Source organism: Phallusia mammillata, chromosome 2 (assembly GCF_965637545.1).
Source record: "Phallusia mammillata chromosome 2, kaPhaMamm4.hap1.1, whole genome shotgun sequence".
Lineage (NCBI taxonomy): Eukaryota > Metazoa > Chordata > Ascidiacea > Phlebobranchia > Ascidiidae > Phallusia > Phallusia mammillata.
The window spans coordinates 1,795,513-1,821,913 of NC_137253.1; the positions used below are offsets into that span (position 1 = coordinate 1,795,513).

The 26,401-nt window shown below is 36.7% G+C and overlaps 3 protein-coding genes across 4 annotated transcripts in view; 1 reads left to right on the top strand and 2 right to left on the bottom strand.

The window, feature by feature from the left end:
- The first annotated feature begins 343 nt into the window (after positions 1-343).
- LOC145214976 (uncharacterized) lies at positions 344-1,740 on the top strand. Its single transcript, XM_080083626.1, has one exon. It carries the CDS (start codon positions 512-514, stop codon positions 1,163-1,165), a length of 654 nt encoding a protein of 217 aa, XP_079939752.1. The 5' UTR covers positions 344-511; the 3' UTR covers positions 1,166-1,740.
- Positions 1,741-7,696: 5,956 nt separating this feature from the next.
- LOC145214072 (NACHT, LRR and PYD domains-containing protein 5-like) overlaps positions 7,697-26,401 on the bottom strand; it is a 40,098-nt gene continuing 21,393 nt past the window's right edge. The window contains exons 18-21 of the mRNA XM_080082518.1: positions 13,722-13,898; positions 12,754-12,915; positions 10,565-10,726; positions 7,697-8,731 (exon numbers count right to left, since the gene is read on the bottom strand). Coding sequence (XP_079938644.1) covers positions 8,612-8,731; positions 10,565-10,726; positions 12,754-12,915; positions 13,722-13,898 — 621 coding nt within the window. The 3' untranslated portion in view covers positions 7,697-8,611. The remainder of the gene's footprint in view (positions 8,732-10,564; positions 10,727-12,753; positions 12,916-13,721; positions 13,899-26,401) is intronic.
- LOC145214070 (uncharacterized) lies at positions 17,124-21,019 on the bottom strand. Of its 2 annotated transcripts, none has more exons than XM_080082517.1 (7): positions 20,899-21,019; positions 20,333-20,502; positions 20,097-20,213; positions 19,339-19,533; positions 18,915-19,016; positions 18,242-18,358; positions 17,124-17,804 (listed from the first exon to the last, which is right to left on the bottom strand). In XM_080082517.1, exons 1-7 carry the CDS (start codon positions 20,910-20,912, stop codon positions 17,182-17,184), a joined length of 1,338 nt encoding a protein of 445 aa, XP_079938643.1. In that variant the 5' UTR covers positions 20,913-21,019; the 3' UTR covers positions 17,124-17,181. The 2 variants fall into 2 exon arrangements, with proteins under 2 accessions (XP_079938643.1, XP_079938642.1); XM_080082516.1 differs by having other exon boundaries at positions 20,333-20,505.

The following is a 26,401-nucleotide window of genomic DNA, read 5'->3' on the forward strand; positions in this document are numbered from 1 at the left end:
AGTAGGTTACAACAATCTCAAAAGAGCTGTAACTGCGAAAGGTTTGTCGAAATCTTTTATACAGCGCTTCCACTAATGTGTTAAAGTTCCACTTATCCTTAACAATTTTTGGATCATAACTAAACGCGCTGCAGCTACACCGTAGCAGTTCGGCGACATGGTGCGTCAATTCACGCATTTCACTCTTCAGGCAAACATTCTCCACTAATTATAATTTACTCACAATATTTTTCAGCACTGTTGGGCACAGAATGCTCATCACTGTAGAATTGTTTCTCCATTTTATTTCACACCAGCACAACAATGTACTTCCACCTCCAACCAACAACAAATCTCTTACGTGTTTACATTCGAGTGTATCGAAGCGTGCATTTGCCTTTTTCTCGCTCTGTCGTTGTCGCCTTATAAGCGCGGTTTTTATTGTTGCGTTCTTCTATCATTGAACTGCATTAAAATAAAGCATCCGCTTTACTGGTGACCCTCCGCGGCTTCCAAACGAATTTTGAAGGTCATGGAATCAGAACACGCCGTGTCTCTTAAGCTTCCAACGTTCTGGCCGACGCAACCACGTGTTTGGCTACAGCAAGTGGAAGCTCAATTCGCTTTAAAGAAGATTGTTGCTGACGAAACGAAGTTCTATTATGTTGTGTCAGCACTGGACCAAGCTACAGCAGCTCACTTAATTGACCTGCTTGAACGCCCACCGGCAGAAGGTAAATATACAGCAATTAAGGAAAGACTGCTTCAGTCGTTTGCCCTTTCCAGACAGGAACGTGCAGCGCGTCTTTTGAACATGCCTCCTTTGGGCGACAAAAAACCATCAGTCTTAATGGATGAGATGCTTTCTCTTCTTGGAAATCACAATTCGTGTTTACTTTTTGAGCACTTGTTTCTCCAGCACATGCCCGAGGATATCCGATTGGTATTGGCGCACGAAGACACACAAGATCTTCGCCAATTAGCCCAGAAGGCCGACGTATTATGGCTTTCTCGCGAACGCAATGCGGAGTTTGCTCTAAGCAAGGTACGTCAAGGTAAACCTACTCGCAGTGACAGCAAGAAGCCTTCAGGCATGTGCTACTTCCACTGGCGTTTTGGATCCGATGCAAACCAATGCCGTCCACCATGTTCTTTCCAGGGAAACAGCAAGGCCGGTTGCCTTTAATGGCTGGGGCAACCGGCAATTCTTTCAGCCTTTTCTTTCTCTGGGACAAAGTCTCTGGGCGCAATTTCTTGGTTGACACGGGTGCTGAGGTTAGTGTAATTCCGCCTACTGGTGCTGAGCGACGTGCCAACACTAAGGGTTTCTTTCTTAAGGCCGCTAATGGAAGTTCCATAGCTACTTACGGCTACAAATCTGTTACACTTCATTTTTCAGCTGGAGTTTTTAAATGGAGGTTTGTGTTGGCTGATGTTTCGCGTCCACTGCTTGGTGCAGACTTTCTCCGTGCTAATCGTTTGTTGGTCGACATTGACAAAAAACGTCTTGTGAACTCCGAAGCGTTCACGAGTTTTCCCATGAAAAGGTCTCTATGTCAACCGCCTCAGCTCAGCACTCTTAATTCTGTGCTTTCTCCATATGCCAAGTTGCTGGAAATGTTTCCTCAGGTAAAAATCCCCAGGTTTTCTGATGCCTTGCCTAAACACGGTGTACAACATCACATTGTGACCACAGGCCAACCTGTGCATTGCCGCGTCAGGCGCCTCTCGCCTGAGAAGTTGTTATTGGCGAAAGCAGAATTTCAGAAGATGCTGGATTTAGGTATAGTTCGTCGGTCATCAAGCCCATGGTCTTCCCCTCTTCACGTGGTAGAAAAATCTGCCGGTGGTTGGCGCCCTTGTGGCGATTACCGTCGTCTCAATGAGGCCACGCAGGCTGATCGTTACTCTATACCACATATCCACGACTTTACCGCCCGCCTTGCCGGTTGTACTGTGTTTTCGAAGATAGATCTAATACGCGGCTATCACCAGATTCCGGTAGCTGAGGCAGATATCGCAAAGACTGCTGTCATCACGCCGTTTGGTCTCTTTGAATTTCTTCGAACCCCGTTTGGGTTAAAGAATGCCGCACAAACATTTCAAAGGCTAATGGATTCCATTTTTCAAGGTTTGCAGTTTCTATATGTATATCTTGATGACATTCTGGTTGCAAGTCCAGACCAGACAGCTCACATGAAACACTTAAAGCAAGTTTTCCAACGCCTTTCCAATCACGGACTTGTTGTTAATCCCCAGAAGTGTGAGTTTGGAAAAAGCAGCATGCAGTTTCTCGGCCACTTGGTCGACCAACACGGCATTAAACCTCTTCCTGCAAAAGTTGATGCCATCCGAAATTTTGCTGTGCCACGGACGGTCAAGGGCTTACAGGAGTTTTCGGGTATGCTTAACTTTTATCATAGATTCCTGCCCAACATTGCAACCATCATGAAGCCACTGTATAGTTCCTTATCTGGTAAACCAAAGGAACTCATATGGACTCTTGAGATGAAAGAAGCCTTCTGCCAAGCAAAAAATGCTCTTGCTCGTGCAACTATTACTTCGTTTCCATGGCCACTTGCGACATGGACATAAAACATGGCCATTTGTCATAGTCGGACAAAAGCGAATGGCCAAAAAGCGCTTGCGTTTCCATGTCCTACAAAACCAATGAAGCGGAACAACAAGCGGGAAAAGTTGCCGGTTTGAACTCTAGTCTTGCATTGTACAGTGCGAAAATGATGAAAGTGTGCAAGTTAAGATTAACTTATTTGAGTTTTGTATTCATTTTAAAAATACTGCGTATTACAAGATGCGCTACCAAACGGAATTTACTGAAATTTTAAATTTAATTAAGTCCAATACAATTCAAAGAAAAACATTCGGAGATATCTTTTATTTGCTCACCATTCACCTTTTTGCACTTGCAACTAAAAACTTGAACCTGTGCGCGCTCAGCGTTATGGCCATGTAAAGACGGCCATAAGCCGTTATGTCCACCCCCGCGGGAAGGACATTCGAAAACCGCGTATGGCCATGTATATGGCCATGCGTCATTTGCGTCACTTCCAAATATGGTCACATGGCCATAAAAGACGGACATAAAGTGGCCATGGAAACGAAGTATATGTTGCACCACCCACAGTGGCAAGCCAGCATAGCGCTTACAGTCGATGCTTCTCAAACAGCTGTCGGCGCAGTACTCGAACAGTTTACAGAAGGTCACTGGGCCCCTCTTGCGTTTTTCAGCCGTCAGCTGCGAAAACCCGAAACCAAGTACAGCGCCTTTGATCGCGAACTTTTAGCACTTCACCTGGCCATTAGGCACTTTCGTTATTTTCTTGAAGGGCGCAAGTTTACAGCATTTACCGATCATAAACCGCTCACTTTTGCTTTCAAAAAGGTTACAGAGCCATGGTCTTCTCGACAACAACGTCATCTGTCGTGTATTTCGGAGTACACAACAGATGTCAGACACATTAGTGGCAAGTCAAACACCGTCGCAGATGCACTCTCTAGATCGTTTGTAAATGCTCTACAGAGTTCTTTGACTGATTTTGATCACAAGGCTCTTGCTGACGCACAACAAACAGACGAAGTTCAGTCTTACCGCACTGCGTTGACTGGGTTGCTTCTTAGGGATGTTCCGATCGAAGGTTCGCCGACTACTATTCTTTGTGATGTTTCTCAGGGAAGACCACGTCCTATTGTTCCATCCTCTTGGCAAAGAAAAGTTTTCGACGTCATCCATGGGTTGTCGCATCCTTCCATCCGTACCACGAAGAAGCTCATATCCTCTAAGTTTGTTTGGCATGGGTTAAAAAAGAATGTTGCGTTGTGGGCTAAACAGTGCCTCGCTTGCCAACGTGCCAAGATTCAAACGCATGTTCGTTCCCCACTTCACGAGTACAGCCCTCCCACTTCTCGTTTTCAGCATCTGAACATAGACATTGTAGGTCCACTTCCGCCTTGTCGCGGTCACAGGTATTTATTGACCGTCGTCGATCGTTTTACCCGCTGGCCCGAAGCTATACCCATGGAAGATGCTACAACCGCCACTTGCGCACGTGCTTTTACTTTTCATTGGCTTTCCAGGTTCGGCATTCCCTGCCATGTATCTTCAGACCGTGGTCCTCAATTTACGTCAGATCTATGGACTTCTCTTGGACAACGTTTAGGCATAAATCTTCATCTAACGACGGCTTTCCACCCTCAAGCGAATGGTCTTGTGGAACGTTTCCACCGCCATCTAAAGAGTGCTTTAATGTCTCGATTAACCGGATCCAATTGGCTGGACGAGTTGCCTTGGGTGTTGCTTGGGATACGAACCGCTCCCAAAGAAGATTTGAATGTTTCGTCTGCCGAATTGCTTTACGGCACTGCTTTAACGGTACCTGGCGATTTTCTTACCACTGAAGCCACTTCCGTCGCAAATTTTTTGCCAACGTTGCGGGATACTCTGCAAAACCTTTTGCCCCAACCGATGTCACGTCACTGCAACCCTCACGTGTCCATCCCTTCAACGCTGAAGGGCAGTCCTTATGTGTTTGTCCGTCGTGACACTCACCGACCTCCTCTGACCCCACCGTACGATGGTCCGTATAAGGTCCTTAAGTCGTCGCACAAAACGTTTACTCTAGACATGGGCGGTCGTCCGCAGACGATTTCCATTGACCGATTGAAGCCTGCCCATGTAGATTTGACCGCACCTGTTCCAGTCGCTCTTCCTCCGGCCAGAGGACGACCGAGACGCAACTTGCATCCCCCGGAACGCTACCAAGCGTGACGCATGCCCGCTTCTGGAGGGGGGTCCTGTGGCGACCTCTCTTACGTGTTTACATTCGAGTGTATCGAAGCGTGCATTTGCCTTTTTCTCGCTCTGTCGTTGTCGCCTTATAAGCGCGGTTTTTATTGTTGCGTTCTTCTATCATTGAACTGCATTAAAATAAAGCATCCGCTTTAATATGTTCATTTTTTGTGATTGATTCCTCGTATATTTCGTAATTTATTATCGCATTTGCTGCACTTATATTTCTAATTAACTGTGTGGATATGAAACAAGTTATTGGAAATAATGACAGTAACCAGCTACGAGATTGTTTGTTTGTTTACTAACTTTCTTTTATCCACGGTTAGCGTCGAGCTGCTTGTTTTATTGCAAACCCACAGGTTAAAGCAGGGCCCTGAAGAGAAAAAAAATATGCTGGTGCAAGTCAATTTCTGGGGCCCCCTTTGAACACTATTTGTGTGCTGATGATCAAGCGTTTAATACGTTTATTCACCAAAAGAAGCTAGCCGCACTTATTAAACAGCTTGGACAAAAACCTCAAATCTTTAGAGTTTTAAAAACCTAAAATTACTATATTTTTACTGCATGCACTATACAAGTAAACGCTCAAAAGCAAATACTGGTCTCGACATGTACTGTTTTCGCTTAAACCACGGGTCACTAAAAACTTTTTTCAGCGCCAAACATGGTATTTCTTAAATCCCAAAATCTGGTTATGCGAATGTTAAACTGTATATTTCAAGGGTCGGTCACGTTTTAGGCGACGTGTGCCAAAGGCTGAATTTTAAGACCATGGCATGCTAAAAACTAAACAAGCAGTGCAACAGGTGAAGTTGTTGCTTCAATATAAACACGCAAATCGGTTGGCGTGCCACATAACAGCACCTAGCGTGCCAAAACTGCCAACCTTGACATGCTTTTCGGGGGTTGCCGTCCCCTGGTATAGTAAGTCTCATCTTACGAGCAATGCTTGTATATTACGTCACAAGTAACCTAGGAAGGCAATTGTTTGCGCACAATCAACACTTGCAGTTTTGTCCGTGACGTAACAAACGGGCTTTGAATCAATCATAGGCGTTGTAATCCTATGAAATTAGGTAATATCAATTCCACATATCGCGACAGGAAAACTTTCGTAGGGAGTAGTTTAATTTTTGAATGTTACACAGTTATCAATACGATTTCGCAACCTAAAAAATATGGTCGAGGATGAAATGACCTCAAAAATATAAAATATATATATACTCGGTATACCAACAAAAATCCATACAAATCGGACAGTAAAGTTCTGGTATTGTTTGGTTAAAGCCAACTGAACCGGTTATCTGGTAAAAGATTTTGTGTTTTGTTGGTATACCAAGTGAAGCCAAGTCTTTTCACAGCTGAGTAGACTCAAGTCAAGCTTTCCAAAAATGTGACTTAAGTCGAATGAGACCCCATTATTACTAATTTGTTTAAAATAATAACTGCTTTGCCGGTCATTTTCACATAGGTACAAACAGACCAATAGAAAATGTTAATACGAAGGCAGACAGCAAAGTAAACGTCTTCACACACACACACACTTTATCGCGTATGTACTTAACAAATAAGGTCCAATAAAGTACCTCGCTTACTACTAAAGCTGTGACAAATACGTGTAACAAATGCTATTATAACGTCCAGAAAACTCACCAGCAAATGTAGTCAGCGCAAATGTGCAGAAGTCTTACCAAACAACGGACACAAAAAAGCAAAAAAAAAAGATCTCGCTACAATTCGCGCATGCACCAACGTATACCAATTATAAAACTTGTTGCATAGAGTTGCAATACAAACAAATCAAACTCCACATTTGGCAATCAGCATCAACAGTTTTTAGTTTTAAAACAATTTTAAAAGTACACATTTCACCCTGTAATCTTCAACTTAATAATTATGGGCCCCCTAGACTCTCATGGGCCCCGGTGCGGCGCACCGGCTGCACCCCCCTCTCGTGGGGCCTGGGTTAAAGCAATGACGCTCAAGTTTCTTGCTCAGGAGAACCCAAGCGACCAAGATAGGATTAGAACCCGCAACCTTTTGACTACAGGGCGGTTGCAATAACCAGTAAGCAATCTTGGCGACTGAATAAGTTCTTGAACTTGTTTTCCTCCGTCAAAAGGGCGGTGGCGATAACCAGTAGGTAACGTTTTTGAATTTATTTTCCTCCGTCAAAAGCGACCAGGATTGTTCTTTCCTGTCAGACTATCGCGTTTTCTATCAATTTTGGATATGTTGTAGCTGCAGCGCGTTTAGCCATTATCCACCGATGGTGTCCTCCACTGTTCATGCGCTCCATAACGTTTTAATGTTGCGCAGCTATTTCCGGCTTGGTGCCTTTGTCGTTGTATTTTCTTTTACCAAGCGAAAAACACTCAATTCAAATTCTAACCACTTGCTTGCTTCTGAAGAATAGAATCACCTCTAGAAAAACTCCCTAGTCGTATTCACATACTGGTGATGATTTATTACAAGACGCAACCACGGGATAAGCCCGGGTCAAATATCGGTGAGTTTACGTTAATCTGTAAATTCGCCTATGGTTTGTTTGGCCAAGCGCTTCACCTGTAGAAAGTTATAACAATTCCACTAATTTATTGCGCCACATAGCGGAAGTTTGTTACCTATCACAATCCACAAGATGTCGCTATATACCAAGAAAGGCAAAACTACTTCTTCGCGACGCATTTGACAAAACAAACTGCTACGTTTTGAAATGCTGTGATTTGGTTCAGCAGTGTGCAGGGAATTGTGGGAGTCAATCTCAGGTGTTGCAGGGAACACTTGGAAACACTATCGTGTGTTTCACACAAATAGACAAGTTAGTACAAATACTTTTACATCAATCCTATTTACATCATTAATATTCTAAATCCGCCAATAACATAAAATTCCTGATTCAAGAGATGAGTTGAAGAATATAAAACTACTACTTAGTTTAAATGCTGCCTATATAGCAAACAGTTGTTGGTGGATTGTAGCAAAATGTTTGTGGATTGGCACAGATCTGTGGAGTGTTAGTTGAAAAGCACTGGGATATAAGAGTTTATATAGTAACATGATTTCAATTGACACATGCACAAATAACCACACATCACAAATTTACAGTAATATACTAAAGTTAAAATAGCAAAAAGAGCAAACTAATATCATTTATAGTACAAACAAACCGTGGAAAAAGTATTTTAAAAGAAAACAGTTGATTTCACATGCCGACAAACTGATACACAGTAACATAACGAAATCAAAAAGTTGAATAAAACAAAAAAATTAAAATATAGCTTCAAAAACATTGAATGATTTAATTCACAGATCAAACATACCGTGCAAATGATTCGGTGTTAAACAAATTGGGAAGAAAATTTATTGTAGAAAAGCAAGTGCCATAGAAAAATCAGGTGAAAAATCTTAAATGAACTTTACATCGCATCTTTAGAAGCCATTATTTCAACACATCAAATACAAAGTTCAGGATAAATCGAAAATTTTCCTATGATCAAAATATATTTAAGAAATATACAAAAATAATTGGCATGTGATCTTGAAAGACAAAATACAAACGGAATCATGTATTGTTAAAAACCATTTTAGAAACAAATTACAATAAAGTTTTGCTAGTGGTAATAAAAAATAAAAGTACAATTTGAAAAAAAGTTTAGGCAAGGTAAGCTGAACAATGACAATCAAAAAATACTTTTACAAAAAGTCAAAAATATTAACATGCATAAAATGGTTTCGAAGTAAAATTTCTCTTTCCATCCAACTTTTACAAAACAGCAAAAATATTTGTATTGTTGCTTTTTCATGATTGTTGCAGCTGCATTACCATCCCACCCATTCAAGCTCCTCTACTTTTGACTCCATGATTTTCAAATCATCTGCATCAATGCAACTCTTCAGCTCCCAATTAAGCCCAAGGATATCAAGCCTAAGCTCTTCCATCTACAAAAAACAAAGCACAAGATAAAAACAAAACTAAATACATTTCTTACTTGTGTTGTGTGGGGGGCAAGGGTTCTAAACTACAGTATTTTAGAGCATTTGGTAGCAACCAATCAGCAATGTCTGCGTAGATGTTTTCTATGTAAGACAGTCATCTGGAAGCTTATGAGCAATAATTAGCCAAATAGTACAGGGCGTAAAAAAAACCAAATATTTAAAATATAATTGTTTTCGTTAACAAAAACATACAGCTCCCCACACACATGTTTGTGCTGATTTACAGTCAACAAATGTTCCGGTTATTTTTAGATTTTTGAAGACAAATTATTAAAAAACATTAGCCCAAATTTAAAAAAGTTTTGTCCATATTATTTTGCATCATTTTGTCATACAATTACAAATCAGTAAAACAGAACGAAAAAAATACTTAACGTTGTGCAAAATGAGTACCATTGACTTGTAGTAACCCTCAGGGTAAAGATTAACAATAACGTTTGTTCCAATTCAAATTTAACTTATACATTGTTTCTGGAGTATATGTGTACAAAAATAAGCTATGTTATGACAAAAAAAATCTAAACTGTGTTTTGTGTTTCCTAAAAGTTGACCTTCAGTCGTCATAAGCCGGCCAACTTGTCAATGACGGTTTAATAACTTTTTATTGTGCCTTTGGGAACGTCTAGTTTTTTACCTTCATGTTAATCAACAACATTTGCCAAAAATGTACAAAACCGAAGTATCGTTTTAATCATTTGCATGATACAAACCGTTTGCAAAAACTGAAAATATGCATGCTAACTTAATAAAACCACATAGCATTATTGAGCTGATGTATAATCATCCAAAATACTGCCTTGTAAAATGCCCCACGCGCCAAGCAACGATCTCCCGCTATGCTACAAATCGCCCCAATTGCAACCAGTGAACTACTCCCTTGGGCTTTAGAGTGTTTACATATTATGGGCTGTAAACCATTTGGCAATTAAGCAAAAATTTTTAACACTAAATAAGTATAAACCATTGCAAACAATTTTTTAAAGTTTTTAATTTAAATTTCCAATTTTTTTTAATCAAAACAAATATTTTGGGGTTTAAGGGGTGAAAATAGGTGAATCCAATAAAAAGTTAAAAAATTCTTTAGAAAACCTTACATTGCACCCACCAACAAAGCATGAAACTCTGAACCAGTGGTTGTCATTCAATGAAGGCAATAAACATATTTGTAAGAAAAATGTAGTACTGTTGAAGTAACTTGGCCCAAAAAAGTTGCAGTGGCCCAAATTAACCATAGTAGCATATAATTTTGGAACACATATACTTTAATGTTTAGAGCACACAAGCATATTAGAAAGTCATATATGGAACCTGACCCACAGGTTAGTGACCCCTGTTATAAAACAGGAAATTTAAACAATTCGAGAAGCACAGCTCTATTTAATGAAAATAGGAAAATATGTTAAATTCAAATTATATATTTAACATGTTAAGCATTTCAATTCTAATGAACACTTAAAATTCCAACTGAATAAACCAAAACTTTAACACAACCAGCCCTAGGCATAACAATAGGTATGGGCAAGTTAGGGAATACCACTTTACTCAAACAAGAAAACAAACACTTGTGCGTTGACATGTAAATGTGGCAATACATTTTGAAGACAATTTAAATCAACATTTTCAGTCCAAGGGGCGGGCATAGAGTGAACATATAAAGTGGTTGTGGACTATTAATTTGAAAAAAGGTAGTCACGGCAACAAACACAGTAAACTGTGTTAATCAAATTTGTAAAGCTGTCTTTAAATTTATTAAACTTTATAACAGAGACAACTTACTGGTGTTTGTAGTGTTGAGAATCCATCAACCAATGCTGCTACTCCAGTGGATGTGATTCCACATTTATACAAGTGAAGTCTCTTTGCTTGAAGCAAACATTCGGAAAGCTTCTTTGCCCCATCATCACCAAATTTGTTGTGTGACAAGTCCAGACTGTTCATCTAAAAAACATAAATGAACGTACATGTTACACCCATGCTCCACATATACAAGCAATGTGAAATGCTAGTAAGAAAATAAACACACAGTTTAAATCATTTTCAAATATGTTGATAGTGTTCTCCAAATAGCTAAAAAACATAAGGTGTATACGTTTATTTACCACTGATGACTAGGGTTGGTCCAATAATAATGTAGCGCTGCTGATACATAACACTATACATGGTATTGGAAATGCTGAACCCACATTTTTAAAAACTAGATATTTTTTTATGATTAGGCTTGTCATAAAGCCTACTCTGTATTGTTAAGTTATTGGGCCTCAACTGAGGGCACAGACCATTACAGTGCTTCATAAACTGACACTAAACGCTGCTTTGGAATGGTTTAAATTTGTTGCACTTAAGTTTGGAAAAATAGAAAACTAGTTTTGTGGGTAAAATAAACACAGGTCAACATACTTTAGGTCAGGGGTGGGGAATCTACTTAGGGCCACATGAATTGCACAACATTTTCGGGCACAAGTGGTTTTATATTTCATCGCTCCAGTTTTGATTTATTCTTTGCTGTTACATGTTGGCAAAAAACAAGGCATACAGGTTTATCACTTATTTTGACCAAAAAATAAGAGTTGGAACACCCTAACTTTTTTAAATAATATGTTTTAAGTAACAATATAAGGATCACAAGCCAATAGCACTAAAATCAATTTAAAACTAACACCACATAACAAATGATTTGTTACTGCAACGAGAGGCAAACAAGTGACTGTTATGTCACAATTATAGCAGGCGATTGAATGAGTGGTATTTTTGTTATAAGTTTGATGCCATAATTTGAAATGGGGAGATATTGAATATAATCACCAATAATGTCAAAGTCATTTCTAGGAAATATTTGTACATAAACATTACATTGTTTTTCATGTTGTGTTGTATACTTTAACAAAAATTTTACGATGCCACATTAAAAAGGCAAACAGGCCGCAGGTTCCCCACCCCTGCTATAGGTAAATAAAATGTTAGATACAACATTTTAAACAAATGAATCAACTGTCATCTCACCGGTTCTTGGAGTGACAGCAAACCTGAAGCGATATGAGCATTTTGTTCAAGTAAATTAAGTTCGCACTAGAATGGTTTTACTGTGCTTTGTTTTATTATGTCACAATTGAACCTGACAGCTCAATTGACAGAAAGTATGCTTTAGATAGCATTAGGAGTTTTTGATTCATGACTTGGCAATATGATTTATTGCATGTGAGTATGTTATCAGTGTTGTGTTCCAAACTAATACTAATCACCCAAAACTCTAAAGTTTATTGTGTTACGCTTCAAGTTAAGTTAATGTGTTATGTAAATAAATGTTAATAAGATTATGCAAAATATATCTTATCCAAAAAAGAAACAACCTGTTAGATAAAATGTTTAGAAAATATAATCATATGAGGTCTTGACTCTATGTTATAAGCAAATTGGCCCAAAAAGTTGCAGTAGTCCAAATTCACCATTATACAACATAACTTTGAAACACATATACCTAGTGTTTGCAGCCACAAAAAAGTGGCATGTGGCACCTGACCCACGGGTTAGTGAACCCTGCTCTGAACCAATAAATTTAAACAATTTAAAAAGCGTTACTCTACTACACCAAAAATAAAAAGGTGGTAAACTTCAATTTTTTTAATTAACTTGTTTTTGATTTTGGTGATCCTTAAAATTCCAACAGAGTAAACCAAAACTATTAACACAACCAACCCTAGGCCAATAAAAGGGATGGGCAATCCAGGGAATACTAATTTACTAAAACAAGAAAACAAATGCTTATATGTGGATATGTAAATGAGGCAATAGATTTTGAAAACAATTTAAATTGATATCTTACAATATATCCAAAAAGCAGACATAAGGTGAACATTTCAGATGTATTGTAAAAAAGTTAGCCAAGACAACAAAAACAGCAAACTGTGTCAATGCAGTTTGTATGTGTGTCTTCAAATTTATTAGGCTTTGTAACGGATACAACTTACTGGTGTTTGTAGTGTTGACAATCCACCAGCCAATGCTACTACTCCAGTTGATGTGATTCCACATTTTTGCAAGTCAAGTCCTTTCACTTGATGCAAGCATTTGGAAAGCTTCTTTGCCCCATCATCACCAAACTCGTTGCATGACAAGTTCACGCTGTTCATCTAAAAAAAAATTAACATACATGTCGCACACATGCTGCACATAAACAAGCTTTTTGTGACAAAATGTGAGAAAAAAATTTAACACACAGTTTATAGCATATCCAAATGTATAAGCTATTGCTGCCAGGCATAGTATCAAGTTTAAAGAGCTCTTCTGGCAAACTAGTCGCATTCAGTGTTATTTACCCTGATGAAGACGACCTGTATATGACGTCGAAACGCTGGAATAAAATCACTAGTCGCATTCAGTGTTATTTACCCTGATGAAGACGACCTGTATAGGACGTCGAAACGTCGGAATAAAATCACATTTGCCAGAAGAGCTCTTTAAACTTGATATCCAACTGTTTTGGTGAAAATTAAACATTTCAATTCAGATTACTTTTTAATGCACCCCATTGTTCTCCAACAAGCTAAAAATATACAGTGTGTATGTTTTGTATTTACCGGTGCTGACTAGGGTTGGCCCAATAATCTATGTCTGGTATTTGACAATATGCTTAACTAGCTTTTAGGGACTAAGTCATTTGTTGGTTGTGAAAAAAGGGGATGTTGTGTTTATACAACATGGACAAGCTCTGCTCAGCGAGTTTATAACCTAAATAATGCAGTTTTATATGTAGTCAAGTATCAGATCCCAATTAAAGATGGGGTATCAGGTCAACCCTAGTGCTGACTTGAATTCGCGAAAAATTAGAAAATTATTTTTGTTGGTAAAACAAATATCAACACAGATTAACATATTTTTAAGTGAATACGATGTTTGATGTCAACACTTTAAACAAAGGAATCAACTGTCATCTCACCGGTTCTTGGAGTGACAGCAAACCTGAAGCGATATGAGAAATTCCATCGGATGTTATTCCACAACCACCAAATATGTCACGACCCAAACCAAGTGATTTGACATTGCTCAAACATTTTGATATTGCTGCAGCACCAAGGTCACCAATTGGGTTGTCAGCAAGTTCAAGTTCATCCATCTAAAAAGTAGAAGAAAAAAAAAAGAAATGCGCAAATTGTATTTGTTTTACTGTGCTTCGTTTAATTATGTCACAATTCAACCTGACAGTTGCGTAGAAAGTTTGAGTTAGATAGCATTGAATAATGGCATTATGATTTATTACATGTGAGTATGTTATCAATGTTAAAAACAAGTCACTTAAAACTCTGAAAACTATAAGTTTCACTTAAAGTTAAGTTATTGTGTTACACAAACAAGCAATACTTAATTAATTACAAAAAAAACATTGCAGTGAAATTATGATCAAAAGTAACAGTGACATACCTTAGTTTGAGATTTTAGGATGTTTTGAGTGATGCCTGGCATTCCTTTACATGTGATTCCACAATTAGCCATTTCAAGCTTTTTCATTTTGTGGATTGACTTGGTAATTGCACAAGCTCCAATGTCACCCACTTCATTCCAACTGATATCCAATCTAACCTAAACAATAATGTACATTTCACACAACAACAATAATGTGAAGTTAACAGCTATGCAACATGGAATTGTTGATGCCCAAACACCAATCACATTATTAAATGGACAAAGTGTTTAAAATCATTGTTTCTCTATCAACATATATTTTGTCACAATGGATATGACAATGACAATAGAAAAGTGACAAACAAATTCACAGTTACCATGGACTGTGTAGTTTCCATCTCAAGATGTTCGCCCAACTTAACAGCACCAACTGATGTCATGCCAATGTGTCCAATATCAAGTTCAGCTACTTTGCCCACCTCACTGCTTAGTATGCTCACACCTTCATCTCCAAAAGGTATAGATCCCAAGACTAACTCCTTCATCTGTTAAACATAAAAACAAGTAATTATAAGTAAAAAAAAATCAGTGTAATTGTAAAAAATCATTGTAAATTGTTTGTGGTTTTAACATTTAAACATTGCTTTTAAACAGTGTGTTGCTTTTGTAATATTATGCATCATTTTCATGTTCACAATTAAAATGCATACAATACATAATATGTTCATTGTATGACACTATAGTCAAAGTTTTAATGACAACAACTTAATTGAAAACAAAACTTCAAACCTTTCTGCCCCTGTCTGTTGAATCACAAAGGGAACCAAATAATGGCCAAATTTGAAATCTCTCCACATGAGGAAGGAAGCTTCTAGCAAACTGCAGTTGTTCATCAGGACAACGTCGTAAATAGAAGCGATCAATCTGAAATAGGTAAAACTTTATTTAACAAAGCAAATGTTGATAAATGACCAATTAACCTGATACAACTGATATTAATTTACCAAAGTGCAACCACAACATTACAAACATTTTTTGAAAAAATGTAACACCAACTTATGGGAATTCCCTTTAACCTATTGATGTTGATTTTATCATAAAACAACAACAAATGTTTACATAAAACTAATACTTCATCTAAATCTAACACTTTCCCTTATTGCAGACATAGGGTAATTTTAATTTAAAGCTAAAAAGTATAATGTTATAAAAATTAAATAGGGTTGTACAAATCACCAAAAAGAAAAATTATAAATTGTAAGTTACAAAGCACACGGCTTTGGTGGGACAAAGGAACTAGTGATGTACCGAATCGGTGCAATTTTGTTTCCGCTAATACCAAATAAAGCTGAGTCCTAGGGGGCCACAGGTGTGGATTCACTAGAAACACCCACTAAAAGCCATTTTATTTTTTAACACACATAATTAAGTGTGTGTTGCAAATAACTTTATCCCCTAATTTCATTGACTATTTCATACACCATTTGTCCATAATGAGGTTTTTCACAATTACGGATTCTTGTTTACTTTATTCAACCTGTTTAAAGCTAAAATTAGTACCGAATTCCAACAATTCCAACAATTTGTAATGGGGCTACAGGTCTTACAGGATTACTTCTTACAGGATTAGAGCCACAAGGCCAAAAAGTTAATTTTAGGTGGCCTCGGTCTACAAAAGGTTGAGAACCACTGGCCTACAGCATGATTTCCAACCCGACAATAAATTACTCATTTGTTGTGTGAAAAATGAAAATGTGTTAAAAATATAACAAATGACAAGACATATTCGGCCAAAACCGAATCTTTACAAAAGTGCCCGATTTGGCCGAATAAATTAAACAAACCGAACATTCTGTACATCTTTTAAAGGAAATAATACTCAAACATGTTGACAATATCTAATTGTCATACTAACTTTAACTCTCTTTTCTTGCACAAACTTCCCAAAACTCTGTAAAGCATTTCCAACAAATGACAGATGTACAAAATTCAAATTCAGAGTGGTATTGTTCAGTTTGTAAAGTGAAGCCATGTTTGTGATATCAGATGAAAATACAGAACCCCACATGTCAGCAACAGTTGGTAAAAGTTTGGTCACAGGTAAGCTAATATCATCACAGTCAAGTTCATTCAAACATGCGAAAAGATGAAACCACATTTGCATGTCATGTTCTTTATCACTTTCTGATACACTCTGTGACAGTTTCTTTGCTTCAGATACAGCAATTAAACCAAAAAACTTTTTCTTCTCTTCTATTTCATTAACTTGTGCTGCAAGAGAAAGTTGTCTTGCTTTGTCAAACACACTATCTTTGCATATGCCAAAACAAAACTTAACAACGTTTTCTAGATCTCCAGACTCAAAAGCATTTTCAAGGAAGGATTTAGACTCATTTAGAGGCATAAACAAAACAAGTCTGAGTGCAACCAACAACTCTTGCCAGGAGCGATGAACAAAGTAGCTAACTTTGTCTTGTTGCAAAATACGGATTGCAAAATCCTCTACTTCCGTATTGACAAATGCTTGTTGTGTTTTCAAAGGAATTCCAAACAGCTTTAGGTCCTCATCAGAATACAGTGATTGGTTGTTTTGCCACCCATAAAATCCCAGGTCACAAAGCTTCTTAACCACATCCATACCATCAGGAAAATCACAATGCTTTGAACGGATGTATCTGTTCAACATTGCAATGTACACACCCGTGAGTGTAATAGTACCTAGTGTTCCTCCTCCCAACAGAAAGTTAAGCGCCATAAGCATGTTGACAGGTACTACACAGCATTCCAACAAAGCTGGGTTGTCTCGAAGGATTTTCCAAACTCTGTCAAACTGTTCACCACATACACACCTAGCAAGTTTTTGTTGTTCACTCGGTGCTAAACCCAAAATTTCTAAAACAAATTTTGGTCTGTATTCTGGAGAAGCATCAATAAACTGGGTAATTCTTGATGTTACCAGCTTGTAAGCATTCTTAAGAAGTTTGCCATTCAACATGTTAAATATTAGAGCCATTGGTTTTGCTTTTGCGAATGGTAATACAAGGGGGATATAAATGTAAGTTTTCAGTCTTAGCTTCATCCAGACCATCAATGATTACTACTGTGTTGGGATCCTTCAAGATGAAATTAATCAGCTCCTTTTTTTCTGCTTCATCTATTGAAAGACTTCCCTCTGCAATCAGTGATGAGAAAAGTAATTCAAAAAGGTCTGTCTCTCGCTCAAGGTCAATGGTGCCCACTGTGATGTAAAATACAAGGGAAGCATTGGAAATAATTTTCTTGTCCAAAACTTTTTGCACAATAACTTTTGTTAATGTGCTCTTTCCCACTCCAACTGCACCAACAACACCAATTGATTTTTTTTCTTTGTCAATGTCTCCTGCTTCAATCTTTGCTCTTTCAAACATGTTTTCAACTGTAATATCACCTTTCAGTTCATTTCCTTCATCTACCACTCTAGCCAATTTTTCTTGTTGTTTTTCACGATCATTGTCTTTCTGTCCAGTATATTTTACAAGCACAAGGTCAACTGGTTCCACTGCTCTCCCATAATCCCTACCACATTTTTCATCTACTACTGTATTTAGATGCTGTCGCAATTTTTCTTCTGTGGTGTCAACTGTAAAAATACAAAAAAAAACTTTACAAACTTTAATGTCAAGCATCAAAAGTTAGTCAGAAAGTAGTTTTATGATCCAAGACTTTATTTTTGTGGTTGCATATAAAAGCGTAATCAGGTGAGATTATAAGGTTAAAGATAAGGTTTTCTTAGGATGATGGACACTATAAAAGCTTTCACATATTAATGGATACGTATTTATGTTTTTGGGTTTAACAGCACCAATTAGGTGGAATGTATGTTTAACAAAATTTTCTCCATTATAAAAGCAGTAAAATCTTGTGCATGGATTTTATACCATGACATGTTCTATTGTTGAGCATTAAAAGTTTAAGACAGTCAAAAGAGAAAATGGATTTAAACCAAACAATAACTTCGGAAACAAATAATAGTGATTTCACCTTGCAATGTTTGCAAGCAACAAGTTTTCTACCAACCTAATTTACTGACTTTATTTCCTTCAACAGAATCTACTGAACTTTCAGAATCTGAATCTTCAGTTTCTGTTTCGTGATGTTTCATGTCTGGGGAATCGCGCACAGCAGGCAATGGATCTGTATTAGTATGTGAGAAGTAATTTTGGAGAAAAGGACCAATTAACTTACATTCTACTTTATAGCCTTGTTTATGAAGTTTGTATATTGAAAAAAAGTTAACCTAATCAATCATGTTAAATGAAACTTGAATGAATAGTAAATGATAGGGATGAGCCGAGCCAAGCCAGAACCCCGGTACTCGGTGCCGAGCATCGCTGTTTTTGATGCTCGGTGCTTGGCAGAGCAGTTGCATAAACAGACTGAGCATTAAATTGGCATATTAATGCCGTGCTACCATATAAAACTGGCGCTCGAAAGGGCATTCAGTACAAAAATGAGTGTTTTTAAGGTGGTAGAAATAGCAGACTTCTAGGAGTTGTTCATCTTAATACACTACTTGTATAAATAGGAACTTGGAAAGCTACAAATCCAACATGAAATTGGAATTGTTTGTACATTGTCAATAGTTTACCTAACCGATCATCTCAAATCAAACTGTGTAAATGAGATCATTAAATATATGTAGTTATCACATTGACAGCAAAACTCCTTTGATTACTGTAACATTGTGAACCTGTTTCTCCAGTTGAGCTTCCTGCTTCTGATGTTGGAGCAAATGTTTCAGGAATCTCAAGATGAAGCTTCTTCAGTTTTATGATGACTTTCTCAATATTCTCTATCAAATAGAAAAGTAAACTAGAAAGCCATTGTCATGGTAATCCGTAATAAAAAAGTTATCTAGTGTTGAAGTTTGAAGTATATAAAATTATCAGCTATGGCTTGCAACCAAATAAAGAAGGTAATGAAATACTACAATGAAATCGAAATAAACATTTAAAAGTTCTTTCTATAACATTTATTCTAGCATTGAACAACTCTAGAATGAGCAATTAAACACCAGAGATTATAAAAAACCAAATGACATCTTGTATCTGTTTAACAGAATTCTACTTTAGCATGTTTATTCTTTGGCAAAAAAACATAACATTTTGTTTTACTTAGTCTGTTTGCTTTCATCCATATCATCATCATGCGATATTGTCTTTCTGCAAAGTTTCCCTTGTAATCACTCTCAATTTCTGTCAACTGAGCATTTTCAAGTTGGAACTTTTGTCGAATAATTGTGTCTTTCCAAAAGCTCTCATCGGAATAAAATCGACAAAATCCATAAATAAACCAAGAAATTTCGCGATCTGTGAAACATTGAAAACTAAGGAAATAGTGGCAGAGGTAAAAGGGTTTTAGATTCAGCACAAAATGAAACACAGCATAATATATTTGATCATTAAATGTTTATTTTTGTTTTTTATTAAAGGTCTGAAAATAACTTTCAACAAACTTTACCAGTGATTCACTGAAACAAGGCCACATTGCTCTTACTATAACCTTGTTATTAATCTGCAGTAACCTTCACTATTTTCTTACAAGTTTACAGAAAGTACAGAAAGTAACAGAACAAGCACAGGCATGTGACAAAGCAGTGGATCCAAAATAATGGACCAAGGCCACCAGTGGATCATAAAAAAAACTTTAGTGAGCTACAGAGCTATTTAAATTGTTGGTATTAAACAATAAAGTAACCTGCCATTATCATTTGATCAGAAACTGCTAAATATTTTGATAAGATGTTAACTGAATGATTTAGGCATGGAATAAAAGTTTGGAAAACAATGGACACCCATAATTAATAAAACAAATGTCTTTTTCTGGGTAGCTTTAGCCCTAAAGTATATTTTACACCCCTAATTTAATTTACTTTGAAATCTTCTTGATTTGTTTTCAGCCAAAAGTTGATCAACTTTTTCATTTCGTTTGTGGGAATAAACTTCATCCCCTACAAGTTGGAATATTTCTGGATCATTTTTGTCAATACCTGTAAAAAAGTCAACATTTATGTTTCCAACCTATTGTTGTGAAGTTGTGTTTCTCCAAATTGATATATAATTTAATGCAAATAAATCAAAGCCAAATCTTTTGTTACAAAGTCCTCACTTTTCCAAAACTGAAACATGTCCAAGTCATTGTTTTTTAGATATTTTCCAACCTCAGAATTAGAAAAACCAAGTTTACGAAGAAATTGCAGCTTTAATCTGAAATCCATATCTTTGCATGCGTTTTGAAAAGCATGTTTTGAAGATTTTTTTGTTGAATCCTGGCTGCTACTGCTAAACAACAAATTACAATCAACCTACATATATTTGTCTTAAAATCATGTTTTAGCATATTGATAGGTAACATGGATTTTTTTATTTTTCATTCCATGGCTAGGAAAAACATATTCATATATAACTCATTATATTATTTGTGCCAAAGGTACAAAGGCTGTGTTAAAAAAGAAAACATATACACAACAACAGAAGGACAGAAATCTTTTGCACCTATTTTCTGTGAACAATAAAATGCTTGTGACAAAATAAATTGTTGTCATAAAGTTTCTTAGAATATAGATGTGTGTTATACACTTTTTTAACTACTTATCTGTTTCGAATGTAAATCTTGCCACAATTAGATTGTATGAAACTATGTTAGATGAACCAAATAATAGTTATAAAAACTACCTTGAACTTGCCATGATGAAACTTTTTCCACAAGTTACAGACTGATCAGCATTTGACACCAACAAATTAATTACATAAAAAACTTTTAAAACATTACAAATATAAAAAGAGTCACAGCAGCATATCTAAAACCAGTCATGATTAGGCATACAACTGTTAGAATACCACAAAATCAAATATCTTTTTTGATCAACAACCTTGATGAACAAATGCTAAATATGATCATCCTGGATCACAAAAATGTGTTATTGCGTTTGCAAATTTCACTCACACATGTTTACATCCTTTAAAAGGTTTCACCCTTATGTTGTATCTTAAACTCTTCCGTAAACACTCTTTCCTGCTGCTTTAATTATAGAAGTCTGCATGAGCTGGTCAGCCACATAGAGAAGTACATCCAGCAACAGTTTATATATTTTTATGAACCATCAAACTTAAATTTGACCCACAACTATACTTTTCTAGCATACCTTCAACGTAGTTGTAACCATATACTACATTGTTAGCAGTCATCCCACAAACGCATGTTACTATTATTATTAAAAACAATGACATTTACTAGGGTTGTTTTATCCGGGTGATAAAAATATATCACATATATAAGAAATACCTTGGGTTAAAACAAGATCATGTTGTGCTGACTTTTATGGCTGTTGTTAACTTGTTACAGTGTTACTTCCCTGTTTTTGAATTACAAAAAAAGGTTTTACAAAGTAGATGTTTAAATCATCTTTAACATGGCTTTGTTAGCTTTCAAGGCGAAAAAAAATCTCAAAATATTCAGAACATTATGGTCACCTGTCACCTGTATATATTGCATGAAAGGGGAAAGGCAAACACTAAAACCATATGAAACAAAAATCGTTATGGGTATAACAAAGAATCTAAACAGTTGTTCTTTTGTGTTTTAAAACGTTTTGTTTAAAATCCAGACATTTGATTTGGAGTGTTGTTTTTCTAATAAATTACATAAGTTTTTCGGCCAAATTCCGATTTGTTTCCGGACGACCCGTAACCTACACTAGCGCAATTCCATATGGGGCACTCAGGGCCGGATTTACCAATAGGCTAGGTAGGCTTAAGCCTAGGGCCTCAACGTTCAGGGGCCTCAAAATTCGGTTTCGAAGTTTGTAATTCTTTTAAAAACTTGACAAGTTTAAACCCCATCTAAAGTATAAATATATATATATATATCAAGCTTTTCAGAGTAAAAAATTCTATACGCAACTGGTTTCAACCACGTTGTAAACAGTCATTATTACGTCGTTTGCATCATAATAAAGGCAGATATTACGAGCATTCTGCTGGAAGCTTCTATGTTAAAGTACCGTATAGTCTTCTCTACAAAAAAACAAACAGCTTTCGGTAGTTGACATGTTGCTGAAATAACTAATAGACATTGTGTTGTTCACTGTAAACGGGGTAAATTATACGTCTTGTCAATTGAAATTTACTAATGTTATCGACTTCTCTCTATATTAGACGTCTTGGTGTTGCTAATCTGCGTTTGAATCTGCGAAGCAAACAAACTTATTTCATATTTTTTTTAAACCTTAAATTTATTATGAGTAAAAGATTTGAAAGTGGAGCTAGAAAGCGCAAGAAAAAAATGAAAATGATATTTTCTATCTGATCACTGTAACTATTTCTTATGTCCTCATAAATTTACTTTACAATTTTGTAACGGTTGTTGGATCAAAGATATTAAAATTAAAAGCAAAACTGCCTTGTTTTAACTAAAAGTTTGCACCCATGAATGAAAAGAGAAGAGTTTAATACACTCATACTTTTAACATTAAGCAATGACATGCGATGTTGTTTAGAGCAGGCCTACTCAAACTTTCTTGCTCAGCGACCCCATTTTAAAACAGAAATTTCTACGCGACCCCTTAATGGGTATAGCCCAGGGCAAAGTCTATATAAAACACAAGTTGTCCAACCTATTGTTACGCAATAAAGCCTATGTAGCCATTTTGTGTCCAAAATGATACTATGGGTAGAGAAAAATAACACATAAATTGTCTGATTTTTACAAACTGGAAAGCATAGACGCGAATTTGATTCGCCAAATTGAATGAAAATTTCTGGTTCTAACATTTCAACGCAATATTAAAAGCTAAATTGCTGTTTTTCATGTAAATTTTGCCACTTAATTTTCATGTAAACTTTAAATATTTGCGTTCAGCGTGCATTATCACGTTCAAATGTTAGAACCCAAAAGTTTTTTATTATTTTACCTATCAATTTCGCGTTAAAGCCCACCAGTTTGTAAAAATCAGACAATTTATGTGTTTTTTCCTATACCTGCTGTATTAATTTGGAAACAAAATGGCGTCCATGTGGCTCTATCGCGTAACAATGGGTTGGACTACTTGTGTTTTATACGTACTTTGGCCCAGGGGTGCACAACCTTTTCGCTACGACGGCCGCATGACAGATTCTTATTTCACCAGCGGCCGCTTATTGCCTGCTTCCTTTTTTTAAATTAGTGTTGTAAAGAAATACGTATTTTTATTATTTATAAAGATACTATCTAATGACGCCTAAAAAGCCTAAATAAATGTCTAACTTGATGCACAAATTGACAGCCTTTGCTTTTATAACGTCATAATCTATATTGTGACGCTTGTGGTATCTGCTTTTCGCATTGTTTGCACACAATGGGTATAACAAAGTCTGGCACTTATGGCTACTAGGCTGGTAATACTCTTAAAAGTTCCACAAAATGTGTTTAAACTTTAAAGCCGTTCAAAAATCAAAATTTTTGGCAAAATAGTTTTTATTTACGTCACGGCCGACAGTACATATATTCTAATAAACATGTTCACGGCCGCACAAACTCGTCTCTGTACGGCCGCAAGGTTGTGCACCCCCGGTATAGCCTCTACACGGGAATGATGTGTAAACAATAAATGTACGCACGTATACCATTTATTGTGAATGACATAACAACGCAAAATGTTTCGCGACCCCAAAATTATTTTCCGCGACCCCAATTGAGGTCGCTACCCACAGTTTGAGAAGCCCTGGTTTAGAGCAGTGGTCCCCAACCTGTACCCCAAAGAATCCGCGAGTTGGTTTTGGGGGGTTGTGGAGGCACAAATTCTTAGTGCCATTAACCAACAGTAAGCCGTTTTTACAATCTTGCATACAAGTGCAAACTGTTTATTAAACTTTTGGATAAGGAAAACTTACTTTTTGTGTTATTGTTAGTTGTTACCTCCATTGTGACATGTGCTTTGTTTCAAGCATTGTACACCAGTCCAAAAATATATATCTTTTTGTTGCGTTGACCGTTACAGTACAGAAGTTTATCGAGATTTAGGGACTGTGATGGCTCAAAAAGCGAAAGTATAATAACGTATAACGCAGGAAACAAAAAACATAACAAGTCTAAATAACATTGGGGGTCCGCGGACCTATAAAACTTATGAAAGGGGTCTGTGATTACAAAAATGTTGGAAACTATTGGTTTAGAGAGAAATTTGGAGATCAAAAATAGGGAGGGGCCTCACAAATGGAATAGCCTAGGGCCTCTAATGGTCTAAATCCGGCCCTGGGGGCACTTGTTAACCTTGTTTTAAAAAATCCAAAACCGAATAAAGAACCCCGAACCATACAATTTTTTAGAGAAAGTGACAGAAGAAACTTGAACAAAAACACCTTTGACGAAGTATTTAGAAATCCCCTGAAGGTGCTTTTAGTTGTTTGCAAGTAAAATAATTCACACTGTTTCATGTGTTCTTGCGATTTTACCGCCAGAAAATTTTGCTACAGGCCAGGGGCACATTTTGACACACACTCACGGTATTTAATAATTATGAACACATAAGCATTAATTACATGCTATGCAACTAAAACCATGAATAAACATGCTCCGATGAATAAAATCATATTAATTTTATAAGTATACTAATTTTGAGGTACAAAGAACTTCCAAGCGGACAAGCGCTCTTACGTGCTTGGGCCCATTATCGCACTAGTTCATTTCATACATTTTTTGGCTTCCATATGTAAGTGTGTCGCACTCTTTCGCTGAGATATATTAAACAAACAAACTGAAGTGTAAGACTTTGTCCAGATATGTTAAGGACGCTGATATCGGTTTCGAGTTGTTGCCGACTAACTAGTAGCGTAGTTCGCTCTCAATCAACTGCATTACAAAAACAATATTTAGCCTACAGCATCAAACACAGACGTTAAATGCAGGGAAAGAGTGCCTGTGAAACTTTTACGTCGTATGGTGCGCTCAAAAAATAACATCGCAGAATACAATTAACAGTTTTAATGGAATCTACACTTTTTTGAACCAAACAAAGTTAAGGGCTATGGCGGACCCTATTTTCCTCCACATTTGACGACCATTAGACAAGCTACTATCAAACAAAGTCAAACAAAGTATCAGAAAAGAGACAATTAAATATGTCCCCAACATTTTAGTTTATTGCGCAAATTGAAACAAGTAAAGTAGCCTATATTTTAAAATTGAACAAATTTACATTTAGTTGTTAAGGTTTTGGCTATATAGCAAGTAAAACTATACAGCGCTATAAGTCACGATCTAGCATTGCGTTTGGCGACAAACAGCATTTCTGGGCCCATCATGCAACGCGCATTATATTTCACAGTAAGTTGGGAGCATCACTGTCATTCTGATGTAAAAACTCCAAGCACATATTTTTGGTTTTATTGTCGCATCTTGCGTAACAATACGAGCTAATAATGCCAGTTACACGTCATCAATCATTTTTTAGCGGGAAACAAACGAGCAATTATTTTAAGACCGACTTAGACCTGAGGTTGAGTTACCCAATTAAACAATTTGGCGGAAAGCGCACAAAGGTTTATTTGAAACACGGCTAAAGCAACAAATCACATTCCTTCCGGAGACTGAACCCGGTCAGACTTTCGACTTTGACTGAAAACAAGTTTACACAAAAGCTCGAACAAAACATGTTTCTGCGAAATAAACTTGTCTCAATTTAACTAAGAAACAGGACTAATGACGTCATTGTCAAAATAACATCAATCAGTTTTCTTTAAGTATTAACAGTTTAAAATATTTTGACAACCAAACTGCGTCTAAGCCAGACTTGGACAACTAGATTTTTTTTAAGTTTTTCAAATTAGATGAGAATTAAAATTAGAGCATCTCCTTTTTTGCAAATTAGATTAGAATTAATTAGAAATAGAAATTTTCCCAAAATCTAGAAATTAAACTAGAATTCAAACTAGAATTAGATACAGATTCAAGCCAACCAACTTTAGTTTGTTTCAAATTTGAACTTCTGTTCAAAATTCGAAAAGTCGCTTTAGGTTCAACGTTCGGAAACGCAAAACAGCTTCGGAAACTGTTTCTGAATTACAGCGCAACCGTTCGGAAACTGTTTCTGAATTACAGCGTTCGGAAAATGTTTCTGAATTACAGCGCAACCAGGGGTGACTTGTGAAAAAGAAGGTTGGACTAACAACGCAACTGATGCATTTAAAAATCGACCTTCTC